The 16,910-nt window shown below is 32.1% G+C and overlaps 1 protein-coding gene across 23 annotated transcripts in view; it reads left to right on the top strand.

Moving 5' to 3' along the window:
* ARB2A (ARB2 cotranscriptional regulator A) overlaps positions 1–16,910 on the top strand; it is a 540,355-nt gene that overhangs the window by 267,109 nt on the left and 256,336 nt on the right. For 21 of the 23 annotated variants that reach the window (XR_010140097.1, XM_063724455.1, XM_054556475.2 and 18 more), the window contains one exon: positions 9,164–9,382. The exons of the other annotated variants lie outside the window; for them this stretch is intronic. Coding sequence is in view for 20 of the 21 variants with exons in the window: in XM_063724455.1 (XP_063580525.1) it covers positions 9,164–9,382 (219 nt within the window). In the remaining variant the exon portion in view is untranslated. The remainder of the gene's footprint in view (positions 1–9,163; positions 9,383–16,910) is intronic. 23 annotated transcript variants of the gene reach the window in all.

The raw sequence follows: 16,910 nt of genomic DNA, 5'->3' as shown, positions 1-16,910 counted from the left end.
CCAGAGGAGTGTAGGTAGGGATTTTAACAAGCATTTACGAGAGTCCATTTTCTCACTAATGAAGAGGGGAATAAACGAACCAGTGTAAGCTAGCATTATGTACTTAAAGTTGTGTCCTTTTGGCTAAAGACGCCTCTTCACATTCTTGACATTTCTAGTAGAGCCTGTATGATCTAAGCCAGGGCTGGAAGGGTTGAAATTCTAAGGTTGGCTTAGAACTATGCATGGCTTACTTCAGAGCCCTGTGTCACTGTGTTCATTAGTTTAAAATCCCCATTAACCCTTCCCTTCCACATAACAACTATCTTCAATATTATTTCACATCAGAACTCAGATGGGCATACAGCTTTTTTTCTGCTTTAAACATTTCTAAAAAGGAATTTTAAAATAGAATTTTAAAATTAGGATTACCTAATCATTGTGTGTTTTTAAAAGACCACATGTCAAGATTGTCTATTCATTAATTTTTGCCCATGATAGATTATTAATGAAAAGAACATTATTAAGTGCACATGAAAGTAATTCTGTTGCTGCTGGCTGATACTAGATGAACATATTTTTATAATTTACGGTGGTAAATAATGTATTTGATGTTTAAATTGCTTAAGAAATAGAAAAACATGATCATTAGGAAGCTAGTTTCCTGGCTAAATAGCACAGATTTAATAATTATCCCATTTGTTTTTAAACTAAAAATATTTCTATATCTAAAAACAACTGATAGTTGGGGAGATTTTTTTCCTGCGCTTTACTTTCAGCATCATCATGATACTGTAAAGCAGAGGCGTGAAACATTTTGAACTTCAAATATGATAGATAGTACTTCGTTTATATAATTTTATCACTCTTGTCATTCACCAAGAAGATTCTATGAAAGATTTGAACTCATAGTGTGACATACAATTTTAAGAAGTGTAAGACAATTATCTTATTATTGGTTTGCAGGACTATGACTTGTTGACTGTCTCATACTATAACTTATTTGCTATTCCTGTATCTTGTCTCTTTGAAAGAAAATTAAGTTCATATTAAAGTTGGCAAATGGATATTTTTTAACAAAGTTTTTACCACCATATTTCAGGTTTTTATGACTTTTTTCCTGAATATGCATATTGTAATGTAAAAACCTTAAGCCATTTTGAATTTTTATATGTTTCATGTATACCAAAGGGTCACAGATGGTGGAAAGATTTGTTACCATGAGGTAGTGTAGCATTTTGTGATTATAAAATTAATCTGTCTCTAAATCTGTTTAAAGAGTTTTTGCCATCTAATGAGCAATATAAATTATTAATATTTTCATGTTCTTGGGGACATTCACAGCCATAATTTTACCAACACAGCTGTTTGACCCAGTGACATCATGTTTGGCATATTTTTGCATTTTAATGAGCTAGTCATTTAAAAGGTTACAAAGAAACCATAACTCATAAGTAATTAAATTATTTAGCAGAAGAAGTATGAGAAGATCTTCTGACATAGGTCACTGTGGGAAGAGAAATTCATAGCTATACTCATTTGCACCTGTTAGGAGATATATGTGTATTGAAGCTTTTCCTTTAGATTGTGAAGTGATGTTACTTGTTAAAATATGTGAATGTATACAACACAACATGCACACACACACAAACACACATCCTCAAACATTACATTTTCATTGTTACAGAGTAAGTTTAAATACCACTCTTAATGCAAACACAAACTTAACTTACCATTTAAGGTTAATCATCCTTGAAAATCTAGTTAGCCTGGTTTTAGGAGCATTTTATCATTACCCTTTTCTCCTTTTTTCCTTTTCACATTTCCCTTTTTTTGAAAAATAAAATGGTCTCATATAGACATTTTAGGAATTTGTATATGATTTGGATTTAAAATTTTCTACTGAATGAAAATATCTTAAAATGAAAAGTGACTGTCAGTATAGGATACAGGTAGACTCTTAAGTATAACTGGCATAGTGCTTGGTAGATAGTAGTTGCTTATTAAATGTTTGTTGTATGAAATCGGTGTTTAATGAATTATTGACTGAATAGAATTCTTCGTTATGTCCTCATACTTGCAAGTGGACTCTAGCACCACAAGCACTGATATATTCTTGAAAAAACAATGAAAATAGTCTAAACACATGATATTTTAGTTGAAAGAAGAAAGAGAAAGGTGGTATATTTAATATAGAATAATTTGGGTACTGTAATCGTTAAACAGCTTTTATGATTAGCTTAAAAACTTAAGCATATGTTTGTATGATATATGATTGGGTCAAAGTGATAATATTTTGAAAGCCCATGTGGCTACCAGAGATGTTTGAGAACTACTGTATTTACACAACTTTATAATAGATTTTCACAAGAAGTTAGGAGAACATTGGACTTCCATTCAGCATTTTAAAACATACAGGCATAACTAGCATGAGGAATAGTAAAGTTAATGAGATGAATCTGCCCATCCAAGTCTTCTTTAGACCATGTAATAAAGAGGTATCTGTTTGATTTCCTAAATTCATTTAGGGATTTTGATATATCATTGACTGGGCAACAGTTTTAACTTGTTACTTCTTTTTAGTTTAATGTGTAAATGTGTGGGTATACCTTTGTGTCATTTTATGAGAATGAGAAGCAAAGAATATAAAAGATTTCACAAAACTATGGTATTAAATCATATTTCTGTCCTCAAAAATGAATGGTAAATGTATTAACGGTACTATTGTGCATTTATAGAATCTTTCCATAAGTAAATTGTGAACAGAAGAGAAATTTGCAAAATTTAAGCAACATAATGTTCTAAAACCCAGGAAAAGTTAGAAATGGAGTGGGTGATAATATGGGTAAGTGCAAAGTGCATGTTTTAAAATAAATAGTGCTTGGATGACCTGACATGTCAGAACTGGAGGCAAGGGTGTGTGTTTGTCAATATATCCTTCATGTTTTACAGACTCCTAAGGGAACAAGGGAAGATATAATTTCACCTTTTCTGTGCCAAAACATTTTAATTATATCTTCTTCCAACTACAGCGGTTCAGTAACCAAGGAGCTGACATTGATGCATGTGTTGATAAAGCTGCAAACATTCAAAATGAGATTAACAAAGATTTTGAGCAAAGGGTGACAGCTAATTTTGCACAGTATTCTGCATCTAATTCAGGCCAACGTAATAATAGAATATTTTATAACTGTTTTGTTATTCAGAAGGACTTTTATGATACATTTATGTTTATGGGTATCTTTGTATCATACTCAAGAATTTATCTGTTGTATGGCTTAAAAGTATTTGCATCTGTGTTATAACCCTCACACAATATTAGGGGGAAAAGCTCTCTTATTATAAGTTTTTTGTTTGTTTGTTTGTTTTTGTAAATTATTATTCATCCTTGGAACTCTTTGCCTTACCTGAATTAATCTAACTGGAGAAGGTATACAGATGCCGAACACGTATTTTCTAATATTACTTAGTATCTGTTAATAAAATGGCCAAGAAAAGTTATATTCAGTTTATTTAATTAATAAAACTGTAGTTTCTTTATGTTCTTGAGCGCCTTTGAGCACATTTCAGTGTATTTCTTTTCTCTTCTATTCTCTATTTGAAGGCAGCTGACAGTCTTCTTTCACTTTTCTTTTTGTTTGTGAAATTTTCTTTTTTTTTTTTTTTTTTTTATCCACTCACTTCTCCATCTGCTTTCACTTTTGTTTGCTTGGGCCGTCTCTCATCCCAACTTGATAATGAGGAATGCAGTGTGACCCTGACCTCTATCAGCCCATGCATGACCTTCTGACTCTACCATATAACCTTTGACCTTCTCTTTGACAGCTTGATTAATTACCCTGTGTTATGATTTATGAGTAAGTGCTATGTAAAAATAATAGACAACAGGTGGTCCTCTGAAAACTTTTTGTGGCATGTTTTCTTTTACTGACTAGCTTGATGAGCTATTTGAAGTTGGAAACTTAACTGGGATAATCTATGTTGGTCCATATTATGGTATTTTTATACCATGGAACATACACAGCATTAGATTTCATGAAGCTACAAGTTAAAGTATGGTTATGAAGAACATTTTACAAAATATTAGTAGAGGACTGTTACCTAAATGCACATTGAGAAGAAACACAAAACGGAGTCAAGTGACATTTCACGCATTTCAGTCCCAGGTCACGTCTTGAGAAAATTGCTAAAATAATGGAGGGGGCATTTTTCAAGTAGAGCTGTAGCTCCAACAGCTATGTTTACTTTAACGCTTCACTAGTGACTTCTGATTGGTTGTCATGACCTCATCTCACTGTTGCACCTAGGATGTTGCAACAGTGACATATACATACCCTTCTTGGAAAAAGATGAGAATAAGTACAACATATATCTTTCAGAAAAGATGAATGGACAGTGATTTGTCTATGGGTAAATGTCGTTTATAGATAAAGCACTTTGGGTTTCATTTTCCTTGAGGATGAGCACCTATCTTCTTTGAAACCAAGCAGATAGAATGCTGAACTTGAGAAATATGATTGATAAATTTGTGTAAAATGATCTCTTACAGAGCTTTGCCTGAAGACCAAAACAGATAGTTCCATAGGTCAAAGGATTCCACTCTAACCCCTGACCTCTCTGGTCACATGTGGCTTGCAGTATTGTCAGGTTAATATGCAGAGCCAAGTACTTTCAGCTGATTTTTTATTTAGCCAACCACAAGATACTTGAAAAGATGTAGAATTTGCCTGTTTTCCATTTTTCTTATAATTGGTAATGACTAGGTAAATTAACATGGATAAGTCTTCAGTTTTATCAGATTTCATTTGGGGTCAGAAGTCTGGTTTTGGTCGGGCATTTTAAGATTTTATCTATTTACAGAATCTTCTTGATAAGTGCATATTTGTACTGATATAATTTGTCTATCAAAGTTTTCCTTTTTGGTTCTTTGTGTTTGGCATCACCTGTTTGTTTTAGATTTCTCTGACCTAAGCCATCATTTGTTGGTTGAATGATAAATGATTTATTGTTTATTAGTAAGTGCATCTACAGACTTCAAAGTAAAGAAGGCCTAAAGACCTGTGTATTCTATTTAAATTACAAGTACTTTTGCTGAATAAAATGCTATGTCTAGGAGTGAACTTTTAAGGGTTTCTGATTAAGATCCCTTAGTTAATATGTTGTAAACACAGGTCTGAAAATGAAAGTAGAATTATAGCAACAAAAGTATAAAAATGGAATGAGATGAATTAAAGATATAAAGCTTACTTTTACCAATATATATCCTCTTGATCACCTTAATTTCTACTAGACTGTGATCAAACATGAGTTAATTAACAACTTTATGTATGCTTTGTCTTTTGAAATGTTGGATATTGGAATTGATTTGGTAAATCATTATAAAGGATACCAGAAGTTTTATTTATTTAGTTGTAGAATGCTAGATAATCGATTTGATCATTTTATCTTTTCAAAGATAAGAGAAAGGGTTTCGATGTATATTTGAAATGACCTAACTTTTTATCTTATAAGAAATGTAGCATACTTAAGGAATAATTAAATATAAAAGAAATACTTCAATATAAAATGTTTAAGAGTCTAAGCATAAGTTATGGAGCCTTCCTTAGTAGAGTAGCAACCCACAGTTCTTTTAAGATATTATACTTGATGCCTGATATTATAGTGTAGTTTCATAAAACTTTATGGGTACATTCGTGAAAGGTCTCACTAGCATCTCTTCTTACTAATTTTGTTGTGTACTGATTGAGTTACTGGGAATGGAAAGAATCACTTTTTTAAATGGTATTTAGTCTGATTTTTGAGGAAGTTGATATTATTCAATTTAAAACAGTAAAATTTAACTAGTGACATTTTGTCTTTGCTTTGTTTTACTCTATTTTCTTTGACTCTTTAGTTTCCATATATTGATGTTGACATGGCAAAAATCTTTGTAGCTTATATAAAGGAAATTTTTGCCAGTGTTACATATGACAGAGAAAAGACGGGAAACATTAAGTTTTACTATATGTCTGTGGTTAGAGCACATAGGTGGGATAGTTTATTTTCTTACTCCTGCTTTCTGCTACTCATTACAAAATGGTTATGAATGATCTCTGTGAATATTGCATTAATTAATTTAACAGAAATATTTTAATTTTAAATGTTAGTTTTTGTACAGAACAGTAATTGAATTTGCATCAAAGACATTTATTAAAATCAGCTCTCATTTCTACAGAGAATGTTCCTGAGTATTTCTTGATTGTTGTCACATTAATTAAATTGGCAATCTGATATATCTAAAGGATAAAATATTTTCTAAATAGTTTGGGTGTTTAAATAGAAACATCCATTGTTGAAATATAAATGATAACAAATCTTCAATTGATTTATATAGTGGTGATTTAAAAATAGAATCATTTCTCATCTGTTGATGCCTAAGTGAAACATTGACATTGTGCCTTTATGATATTGAACAAATGAGTCGTGTAATTTTCAGTTACTTAGACAAATGCTGCTTCTTTGATGATTTATAAATGCCTTTTTTTAAATACTTATTTACATGGAACATATCAAATTTCAGAGTCTATTTAAAATTAGGCACGATAATTTTTCAATCTATGATTTCTAAAAATTGAAGTTTAAAGTTCTGCTCAAATAAGCCAGATATGAAAATATTATTTTTATTGATTAAGTAATAAGATAATAGTTTTACAATTCTGGTGACTGTAAATTTTGTTCAAAGAGTTTACCTTTATTTGAGATTTATTCATTATACAAAGATGATGCCATGTTATTTCAGTTTATTAAAGTCCCACTCTTTTACCTTGAGTGAAGATTTGGAATTTGAAATTTTTCATATTATCAGTAAAATGTAGTATATCACTATTTTCATCTCTACTAATTTTAAGATTCTATTTTGGTCTTGCTAATTTTAACTCCTGAGTATGAGAGGGTGGGGTGTGTGTGTGTGTGTGTGTGTGTGTGTGTGTATATGTGTATGTGTATGTGTGTTTAAAGTTCAATTCACTCAGAGAAGGCAGGGAAGAAACATGACAGGAGACCACTTACTCACGGTACAGAATCTAGTAAGGAGGCAATTTTCTTTTTGGCCTATGGTGACCTTTTTTGACTATGTTCCTTACACCAGAGACAGTGTACTGAATGCCTCTATTTCACCCTGTTTAGCAGAGTGCAACAGTGTTCTTTAACTTACTTTTGGTGGGAGGAGAAGTTATAGCTGAAATTTGAGAAGGGCGTGAAAAGTTGTAAGAGGCACAAGGAAGAGGGGTAGGAACTTCCTTCAAATGTGATTTTAATAACTAGTCAAGTGTGTCCAACTGTAGAAAATCACCAAGTGACAATCTGTCTACCTGACAGTGATCACAATGAATTACAAGACTTTTGAATAGCTATACAGATTAGAATAAAGCAGGACCAAATAAAATATCTTTTGTTGGTAAAACTTTTGACTTGGAGCTAAGAAACTTTAAAAAAAAATTCTCTTTTGCTTTGATGTCGAATGTTTAAATTACAAAATGTGTAAAGTGTTTTATAAGCCTTTTGTGAAAGAAGCATTATTCTAAAAGCTTTATTTGAACATCTGTTGAAGAATGGGTGGTGTTTAGTAAATCAATTTACTATATATTATTATATAGTTTTCATATATGTAAGATGACTATATCTTAATTAATAGTCCTATCATTAAAATCAGAACTTCAGTGATCTTGAAAATTTCCAAACTAAATAATTGTTTTAGACAATAATATCATCTGATGGAGGAAAAAATAGAAAACAATTCCAAAGAAGTTTGTAAGTAGTTTGTGAAATCAGCTGTTTAAAAAAACCAACCATGTGCGGTAATGCAGCATATTTTAAAATAAGATAATTGAGTCTGTGCTAATACTGGCTTACTATTACTGCTGTCAATTTTTTAAAATCATCTTATGGTTGGTTTGGCAAAAAAAGAATTTAAAATTTAAACTTCAAGTAGAAGATTCTACAGTTACTGTCTTGAAAAACTATATATACTACCTATTTTAAGTAAGGATGAGATTTTATAAGTTTTATTTTCTATTAAACAGATTTTCTAATAAATAGATTTTGTGAGCTATTTTTTGTAGCTCTTATGTTTTTATTATAATATCATACATCTTTTAAGTATGACCATATAGTATTTTACAAGGACATAATTGGAACCTCACAACACATAACTGAATAGAAAAGACAAGATATATAATAGCTTCAAAAATTTGTGTTACCCATGCTTGTCAGTGGTTATTGTTTATCCCTCTCTATATTTTCTCATGGTTAGCTTATTCCATTAGACATAATATAAATATCAAACGTTGTCTTAATTATAACCACAGAAATGTTTGCCAGGCTAGAAAGAAATGAGACAGGAAAACATATGTTTTACAGATTTAAAAAAAAAAGCCTTAATAGCTCAACAAGCTGTGTTTTTTAACTTTGGAACCTTGCTTATTTCCTGATTGTAGTTTTTAATAAAGAGAATTTTTATGGTAGATTGAAAAAATGAAAGAAATTTTAAGATTAAAGACTTGCTTCCATACATTATAGTAAGACAGTGGCTTATTTTCTGGCCTCCTGTGAGAAAAGAAGTGAATAAAATTCAAGGTACACAGGTAGATGTTATGTCTTTATAATAATGTAGATATGGATGGTTTTGGAATGTTAAATCAGATTTATTTCTTTTTAACTGCTTATTCTTTTTAATTGTTCAGACAAAAAATGCTCTTGAAAGGGCCATTGTAAAGAAAAATATACAAAAAGTGTAGTTTGAATTGTAAACTTCAATTTCAGAGGTTGTTTTATCAAAACAGATAGTATAAATATTAATATAATTTGAAAGTATACTTGAAAATAAATTATTTGCTAATTTATTTCAGTCATTTTTGGGTTCTGAGATATCTGAATTAGTTTTTTAATTTAAGCTTTATAATCTTTATGTTGCAATTATGTTTTTTGTTCTTATAAATAATAAATGCTTATTTATATACACAATAAAGGCAAACAATTTTAATGACTTTCTTTTGAAAAAAATAAAATCATAGTCTTGCCTAAAGGAGTATTTTAATGAATATGCAACTATATAAAAATTGCTTAGACTGAAATTTTAAGAACTTTTTTGAAAATTGAAATGGATTATAAGATTTAAATTATGCTACCTTCTTTCATTTCAAAACAGGAAGGATATGGAGTAATAGTACTAAATCCCAATGAAAACTATATTGAAGTAGAAAAGCCGAAGATACACGTACAGTCATCATCTGATAGTTCAGATGAACCAGCAGAAAAACGGGAAAGAAAAGATAAAGTTTCTAAAGAAACAAAGAAGCGACGTGATTTCTATGAGAAGTATCGTAACCCCCAAAGAGAAAAAGAAATGATGCAATTGTATATCAGAGTGAGTGAGATCACTACTTTCCTTTGCTATTTTCTTTACCTTGTATATATTTTATTTTATAAAGATTGTTTTGTTTTTCTTCAAGAATATTAATTTTTTTATTTTTCATCATTTATTTCCCATGGTTGTCTACTTGGATCAAATGGGTTTTTTAATTCAGAATTACAAAACGCATCATTCTTATTTCAGTGTGACATTTTGTAGAAGTCACAAATGCAAATTCTATTTCCTTTTGTGTCATATACTACCTCGAGAAAAATTTTCTAAAATAATTTTATTGTGATGGATGCAGAAGGCAGAAAACTTGCCAATTCAGTTTCCAAACACGCTGTTTCTTTAAGGAAACATAGCATCAGCATAACATGCCGTTATGTTGTCCATAAGAGAGTATATGTAGCCTAACAATTCTAAGACATATTACCTGCTGAATTAATAGTGCTCCATATAAAACATTCATCTTGGGGGGTAAGGTTTACTGGATAATGCATTGTTTTACGATGAGCAACTGTCTACAGTGTCTCAGCCTAATGTGTAAAGGCAGATAGAGGGAGGAAGAGTAATTAATATCTTAATAAATACTTAAGCCAAAATAGTGTAGGGATAGTGTAATGAGGGAACTCTGTCCTTTTCTCTTGTCCTACCCAGCGAACTTTTACACTTTGTAGTACTAACAGTATGGGATCATTAGAGGAGTGTTGCCCAAGGATTTCTAATTCTATAGGGGACACAAACAATTTTATTTACACTTGGACATATTCAGAAGCTTGACATACATACTGTAAATTATATATATGAGACATTTGTCAATTTTCAAAGCCCTTATTATGGATGCTAGAAGTTTAATAGTAAAACATATCGAAAATGCTACTGGTTAAGAAAAATAATATATTGAAATAGTCCTCAAAAGTGAGCAATTCAGAACATTTAAACATAGAGAAAATAACGTTTTATAAATTATACAATAGGATAGTAGTAACATTTCAAATTATTCAACTTGAGCTATTTTTACATTTACTTTAGAAGATCTTTAATAAAATGTTTCATACCACCTTTTAGGGGAAATATATTGCTTTCTAAGTTTTTATTTTCTATATTATTCTAGTTCATGGCATAATCACTCTACTTTTTGGAATTGTACTTTAAACATTCAAAACATTTTATTTATAGGTCAGTCTATTGAGTAAGCTATGACAGTTAAGCAGTGGTGAAAACAGCATATATATTCTCAAGACCCCAAAAATGTATCCTGACAAGGAATTCTCAAAGCAGTTCATATAATGAATCAAGCAGATTATAATATTTAAATTTTTAGAAAGCATCTCACTATTTAATATATTATTTGAAAAGCAAGAACGCTTATTATATTTAGAAGCAATAAGTAGCTTGTTTGTTCCAATGCGGTTATATCACCCCCTTTCTTTTATATGATTACATCGGGGTCGTGATGTTACCGTCTTCTCTATCAGTTGTACTAAGCTTCTTTCTATATGATCCAGTCTGTAAACCACCATCTTATGACAGGTTAAAACTTTTAAAAGATTACCTCTGATATCCAGATTCCAGAAATGAATTATATAAGGCTTTTGAAATATAAAATCATAAGGACTACCTACTTGTTTATGTAAAATGCAAACAAAATGATATTGTATATTAAGTTTATTTCTTCTTAAACAATTTTTTTTCCTATGACATGTACAGATTAAGCATCTATCTCAGATATCAGACATCTGTCCCGTAACTTTATTTCTTTCTATTTTGTCTTTATCTTGTCACCATTGCTTTGCTTTTTTTCTTTTGTTCTCTTTATGCATGCATTTTCTTTATTCTGTTTTTCACATCTGCTTTGTTTTTCCTCACATCTATTTTTTCTTATACCAAGGAAACAACATTCTTTTTATGTTGCTTCATTGTTAAGACCTGCTCTCTTTCCTTTTGTTTTCTTTTTAATTATTTTCTCTCTTTTAAACTCCTGTCATTTTTCCCTCTTTTCTAAGTCTTTTTGCCTCTTTGTCCCATTTCACTCATCAATTCAGGTTCCCAACAAAAGCACCAAAAGACAAAAATAGGCCCAAACACATAATACAACTTTGTGTTGATGGTCTTAGTTATGAAATGTTTTTTCTTAGTAAACATCATTTCTCTTAAAATCTTCTGGAATTTTGCAAAATAGCAGAGATGTGCTGACACTCTTCAAACATACTTCTAGATAGGAAGTTTTGGCCTTGTAGTGGGAAAGAGAAGAATGGTTCATTTTATGTAGGATGTATTAATTCCTTAGTAATTTTGATCCACTCTAGAAATGACTTCTACTAGTGCTCTTCTTCTCTCTACATATCTCCCGATACCAAGTGTTTGTAATTTTCAGACACAGAGCATTTTATATGATAGAACTAAATTAACTTTTATTTATATACTTCTTACCAATTTACAATTTGAAATTATCTTCTATTCTTTGTGACAGCCTAATAGGTAGATGAATCACATCATTTTGTCCTGATTTTATAGTTGGAAACTGATGCACAAATGTTAGTCTAGGATCACAAAGCTAGTAAATGGTAGATAATAAATCTACTTGTTGAAACCAGGACTAGTAATTACTGTAGATTCTTCCCCTCTTTCTTCTTTACCACATTGTTCTGTAGATTGAAAACAAAATATGTATCTGAAATTTGAAAATTAAGCCATGTATAGTAAATGTATGATACAATATAGTAAACAACATTTGATGACAAAGATAGATTTTTGACCAGCTATTATTTAATGGACTCTATTTATTAAATGTTTATAAACAATTTATATGTATAAATGTAAGTATTTCTATAAATATGTATATATATTTATATATTCTCTACAAATAGTATGACTAATACTGATCCAAATTTACAGATCAGACTGTGGGTCAAAAATTTTTAGCTTTTGGAGGGTAGAAACTCAGTCTGGGGACCCTGTCCCAGGAGCAGGAGCTATCATATCCTCCCCTTTGCCACTTTCCATTGCAACTAATAAAGCCTGTTTGTACCATAAACACACACACACACACACACACCCCTTTGAGTAATTTTTCAAAGGTCACATAGCTCATAATATAAGCTTTGTGAGGGCATGTACTTAGTCTGTTTTGCTCACTACTGTATCCCAGAGCCTACAACAGAGCCTTCATAATAAATATTTGTAGAGCAGATCTTTCACAATAAATTTTAAATAAGGTGGTAGAGCCAGGATTAAAACCCCACACTACAACTACTACTTTTCAAAATATGTCCTGCATTATTAAAGTATTTTAATAATACTTTAAAATACTTTAATGATTTTCTATGAGGAAACATTCCAACAAACCAAAATAAAAAGTCAAACAGCACTACAATTGTTGACTTCCCACTCAATCCAGTAGCTGAGATTACAATCTAAAAATTAATGATATAAGGTCATTATTTGATAACTTGAACTATATATTTTCATCTGAATATATAAAAATAGAATATCCTATTTTCCTTTTGAGCTGTGTCATTATACTGCTAAAATTATGGATGAAAATGGAAATGTTTCAACCTGACCCATTGCAATTTCTGTGTTACACATTTGCTCTTAAGAGTACAGCCAGGCTGCTGGGGTTACTCTACCCTGTACAAACTTTGTGCTTTATGGAATTTGTAACTTCAATTCCTGTTCTTTCCTGAATCCAAAATTCTGTCCACTTACAACTCACGTTATAAGTGCCTAGCTGAAATTCCACCTCTTCCTCTCACTATAACCAGTGAGCCCTCCTTACTGAGATGCATGGAATTTATAATGATTAGCTAATTTACATGGAATTTACCAGGTACTATCTTGATATGTCTGTTGTATTTTTGTCTAATAATTTAATTAATATTACCAATTATTTTCATGCTTCTCCACTAGATCTCCCTATAATCCTTTAGATCTTTGAGCATGCTTTATATGTTTTGACATTGCATGTCAATCCTTAAAAGCAGATATGTGCTGCTTTTTGCATTAGTACAGAGCATATTATGAGGGAGTCAGGAACTGATACTAGAATTTAATCTCTTGGATGGAGAACAAAACAAAAAGATTAGGCCTAAGTGATACCTAGATAAAGGAACCTGCAGCATAGGAATGAAGGTTATTCTGGTATCAAACTAGACATAAGAGGACAAGTAAATCAAGGAAGGTCAGTTAATAGAATTTTAGAGACTATGTGTAGAGTATAGGCAAAAGTGACTTGATGCTGATCTGTCTAATGTTGGGTTGGAAGTGCTTGAACATCTCTTTCCTAAAGTGAGACTTATTTGTAGACTCTGCTGATGGGAAGTAAAGGAGAAGAATTAGACCCAGCCTGTGAAAGAAAGCAAAAACAGATGCTGAGGATAGAGGGGAAGAGAATTACATGGACACAAAACAAAAAGTGAAATTTTTTTCCAAATGTGAAAGAAACATTTACAGAATGGGAATCTTAGCAAAGCCTGGAATTGCACATAGAGATGCTTAAATATTTATCAATTATTTGTTGACATCCATCAAAAATCTTATTCTTTAATATGTAAGATAGTTGGTGTTGCCTAGTTTTCTGATTGATTTTTTTCAGCATTCATGTGAATTTTTGCAATTGTTTAGAAACAGCCAACTCTGATAAACTAAAGCTTTCTTTCCAAAAATATGTTTTTGATGTTCTGACTGGGGTACGTTCACAGTTCTGAATCTCTTCTGTACAAATGCCACTGAAGTCATTTCTATCTAGTGTTTTAGCAACCAAGTTCAATTTATTTGTATTACAAACAATGATTGTTTTATTTCTGAAACTATTTTATTTTCCAAGTATATTCAAGTATTTGGATTTTCTTTTCTCTAGTATCTTGTAAATAGCCAGTCTCTTTTCAAATTTTTGCAAATATCTAGTATACACAGGCAAAAGTAAAGTCGAATTCGGGCCTAAAACTTTAAGATTAGCAAAGTATAATTTTATTTTACTTGCTGAGTATAAATAGATATGACTAACTAGTAGATTATGTAGCACTTTTCTGAGACATTAGGAGCAGAGCATGAGAGATGAAAGAACTTACTGTTTCATGTGGCAAGTTTTCTTAACTATGAAATAGTGTACTTGCTAGCATATATTATGGCTTATTAAGGGGATTGATTTGGTCTAGGCAATACATATCATGTCAGACTTGCCTGGCAGGAAAACCTGCTTAATATATTTTGTAATAAGATGGAATTTTTTGTTCTCAAAAACATCTGCCAACAGAATTCAAGAGTGAAGACAGAAAATGTCATCAATTTAGTGGTAATCCTATAAATTTAGTTTCTTTTTGAGCAACACATATCAAGACACACAAAATTCCCAGTGTTAATCACCACTGGTTATAGTACTTTGTAAAATGATGAAACAAAAACATTTTATTTTTGTGTAATGTGTTAATTAATTCATAATGAATTTTAATATGTCAACTGATAAAATTTTAACAAGCATCTTGGCAACATATTATTTTTTAAAGCATCTGCTTTTTAATGTATTGGGTTGAGAACTAAGTCAAATGGCTAAATATGTACATATATTCATATATTCTTTTAAAAAACATATTTTCACCCCCCATAACTACAGATACACTATTTTTCCCCTTAGACCACAAGGGGCTGCTGCTGTTCATGTCGGATTTTGCTTCCCTTAGAAACTTGTGTATCCCAATTAACTCTATCTTTAGTCTCTTTTTTTTTTTGCCCCCAGATCTTTTAAAATATTGCTGGAAAGAAGAAAAAGAGGCTTAGTATCTTAATAATCAGCATAAAAATGTATTATTGTAAATGTTTTCTAAAATACATTCCAAGGCATTTATATTTTTCTATATCAACTTAAAGCTTGTAGTCATTGAAGGCAAATTCTGATAATAACTTTTTATTTCCTGTTTTAGTGTATGAATAACATTCAGAATCATACCTTTGTAGAGATATGGTATGGAGATGAGGTTAAAAATGCAGTCTGAGGCTGGGTTGCGGTGGCTCACACCTGTAATCCCAGCACTTTGGGAGGCCAAGTGGGAAGATTGCCTGAGGTCAGGAGTTCGAGACCAGCCTGGCCAACATGGTGAAACTCCGTCGCTACTAAAAATACAAAAATTAGCCAGGCATGGTGGTGGGTGCCTGTAATCCCAGCTACTTGGGAGGTTGAGGCAGGAGAATCACTTGAACCCAGGAGGCAGAGGTTGCAGCAAGCCGATATCACGCCACTGCGCTCCACCCTGGGTGATAGAGCAAGACTCCGTCTCAAAAAGAAAAAAGGAGTCTGATAGACCTGAGTTTGAATTCCAGCTCTTCCATTTAATATAATGTGACCTCAAGTTAACACCCCTGCACTTGAGTTTTTGTCTGAAAAGTAGAATGATAATAATATATGTAGCCAGGTGCCTTAGCATATGGCTATAGTCCCAGCTACTCAGGAGGCTGAGGTGGGAGCATGTCTTGAGCCTAGGAGTTTGAGTCTAGCAAAACTCAAACCTGATATAGCAAGACTTCATCTCTAAATAATAATAATATGTGTAAAGCAAACATAGTATCTGGCACACAGTCTTGGGGCTTTAGGGCTAATAAATAACATCATTTCTCAAATTGAGACTCAATTGAGAACTAATCCATACTTAAGGTCCCTGGCCCTTATACCTTTCAGTATCTTTCTGGGGTGTTTTCTCTGATGCTAGCCAATTCTGCAATTTCTGTTGGGTGTCCAATAGTTCAATTCAGTTCTAACATTTTCTACCTGAAGAGTTCAGTTTCACAAGACTGCCACTATTTCAGACACCAGTCACAAGTCCTGGAGGAGCCACTCATACTTCTGACCAACTGAACGTAGATTAGGGGTTCCTGCTACCACCTCCTCAGTTTCAATAACTTGCTAGAATGACTCACAGAGCTCAGGAAAATACTTATGTTTACCAGTTTATTATAAAGGATGCAACTTAGGGGCAATCAAATGGAAGAAATGCATAGAGCAAGGTATGTGGGAAAGGGCACACTGAGCTTCCATCCCCTCTCTCGGCATGCCACCCTCCCAGCTGCACATCAGTGTGTTTGTTTACTAACCTGGAAGCTCTCCCCTTCCTGGACACCAGTGGGTGAGGCTGAAAGTACCCTCTAATCACTGGGTCTTTCTGGTGACCAGTCCCATTCTGAGGCTATCTAAAGGCCCCAGTCTAAGTCACCTCATTAGCATAAACTCAGTGATGGATTTTTTTCAGGGGATTGTTATGAATAACAAAAGACACTCTACGACTCATGAAATTTCAAGCGTTTTAGGAGCTCTGTTCCAGGAACCAGGGACAAAGACCAAATATGTTTTTGTATTACAGTACAACATTGTTCCAAAATAATACCTCAGTGCTACACTCTGCAGTTTGGAACTCAGTGAGCAATATTACATAGGAATCAGACAAAAGGAAACAAAACACCAGCATTAAAAATTGATACAGTTCAACTGGAAAATTTGATTTAGATCTGTAGCTAATGGACTTCCGGATATATTCCCCCCAAAATGAAT

The sequence above is a fragment of the Pongo abelii genome, chromosome 4 (genome assembly GCF_028885655.2).
Source record: "Pongo abelii isolate AG06213 chromosome 4, NHGRI_mPonAbe1-v2.0_pri, whole genome shotgun sequence".
In the NCBI taxonomy this organism is placed as follows: Eukaryota; Metazoa; Chordata; class Mammalia; order Primates; family Hominidae; genus Pongo; species Pongo abelii.
The sequence above is the reverse complement of the archived record's forward strand: the minus strand, read 5'-3'. Positions and strand labels throughout refer to the sequence as shown.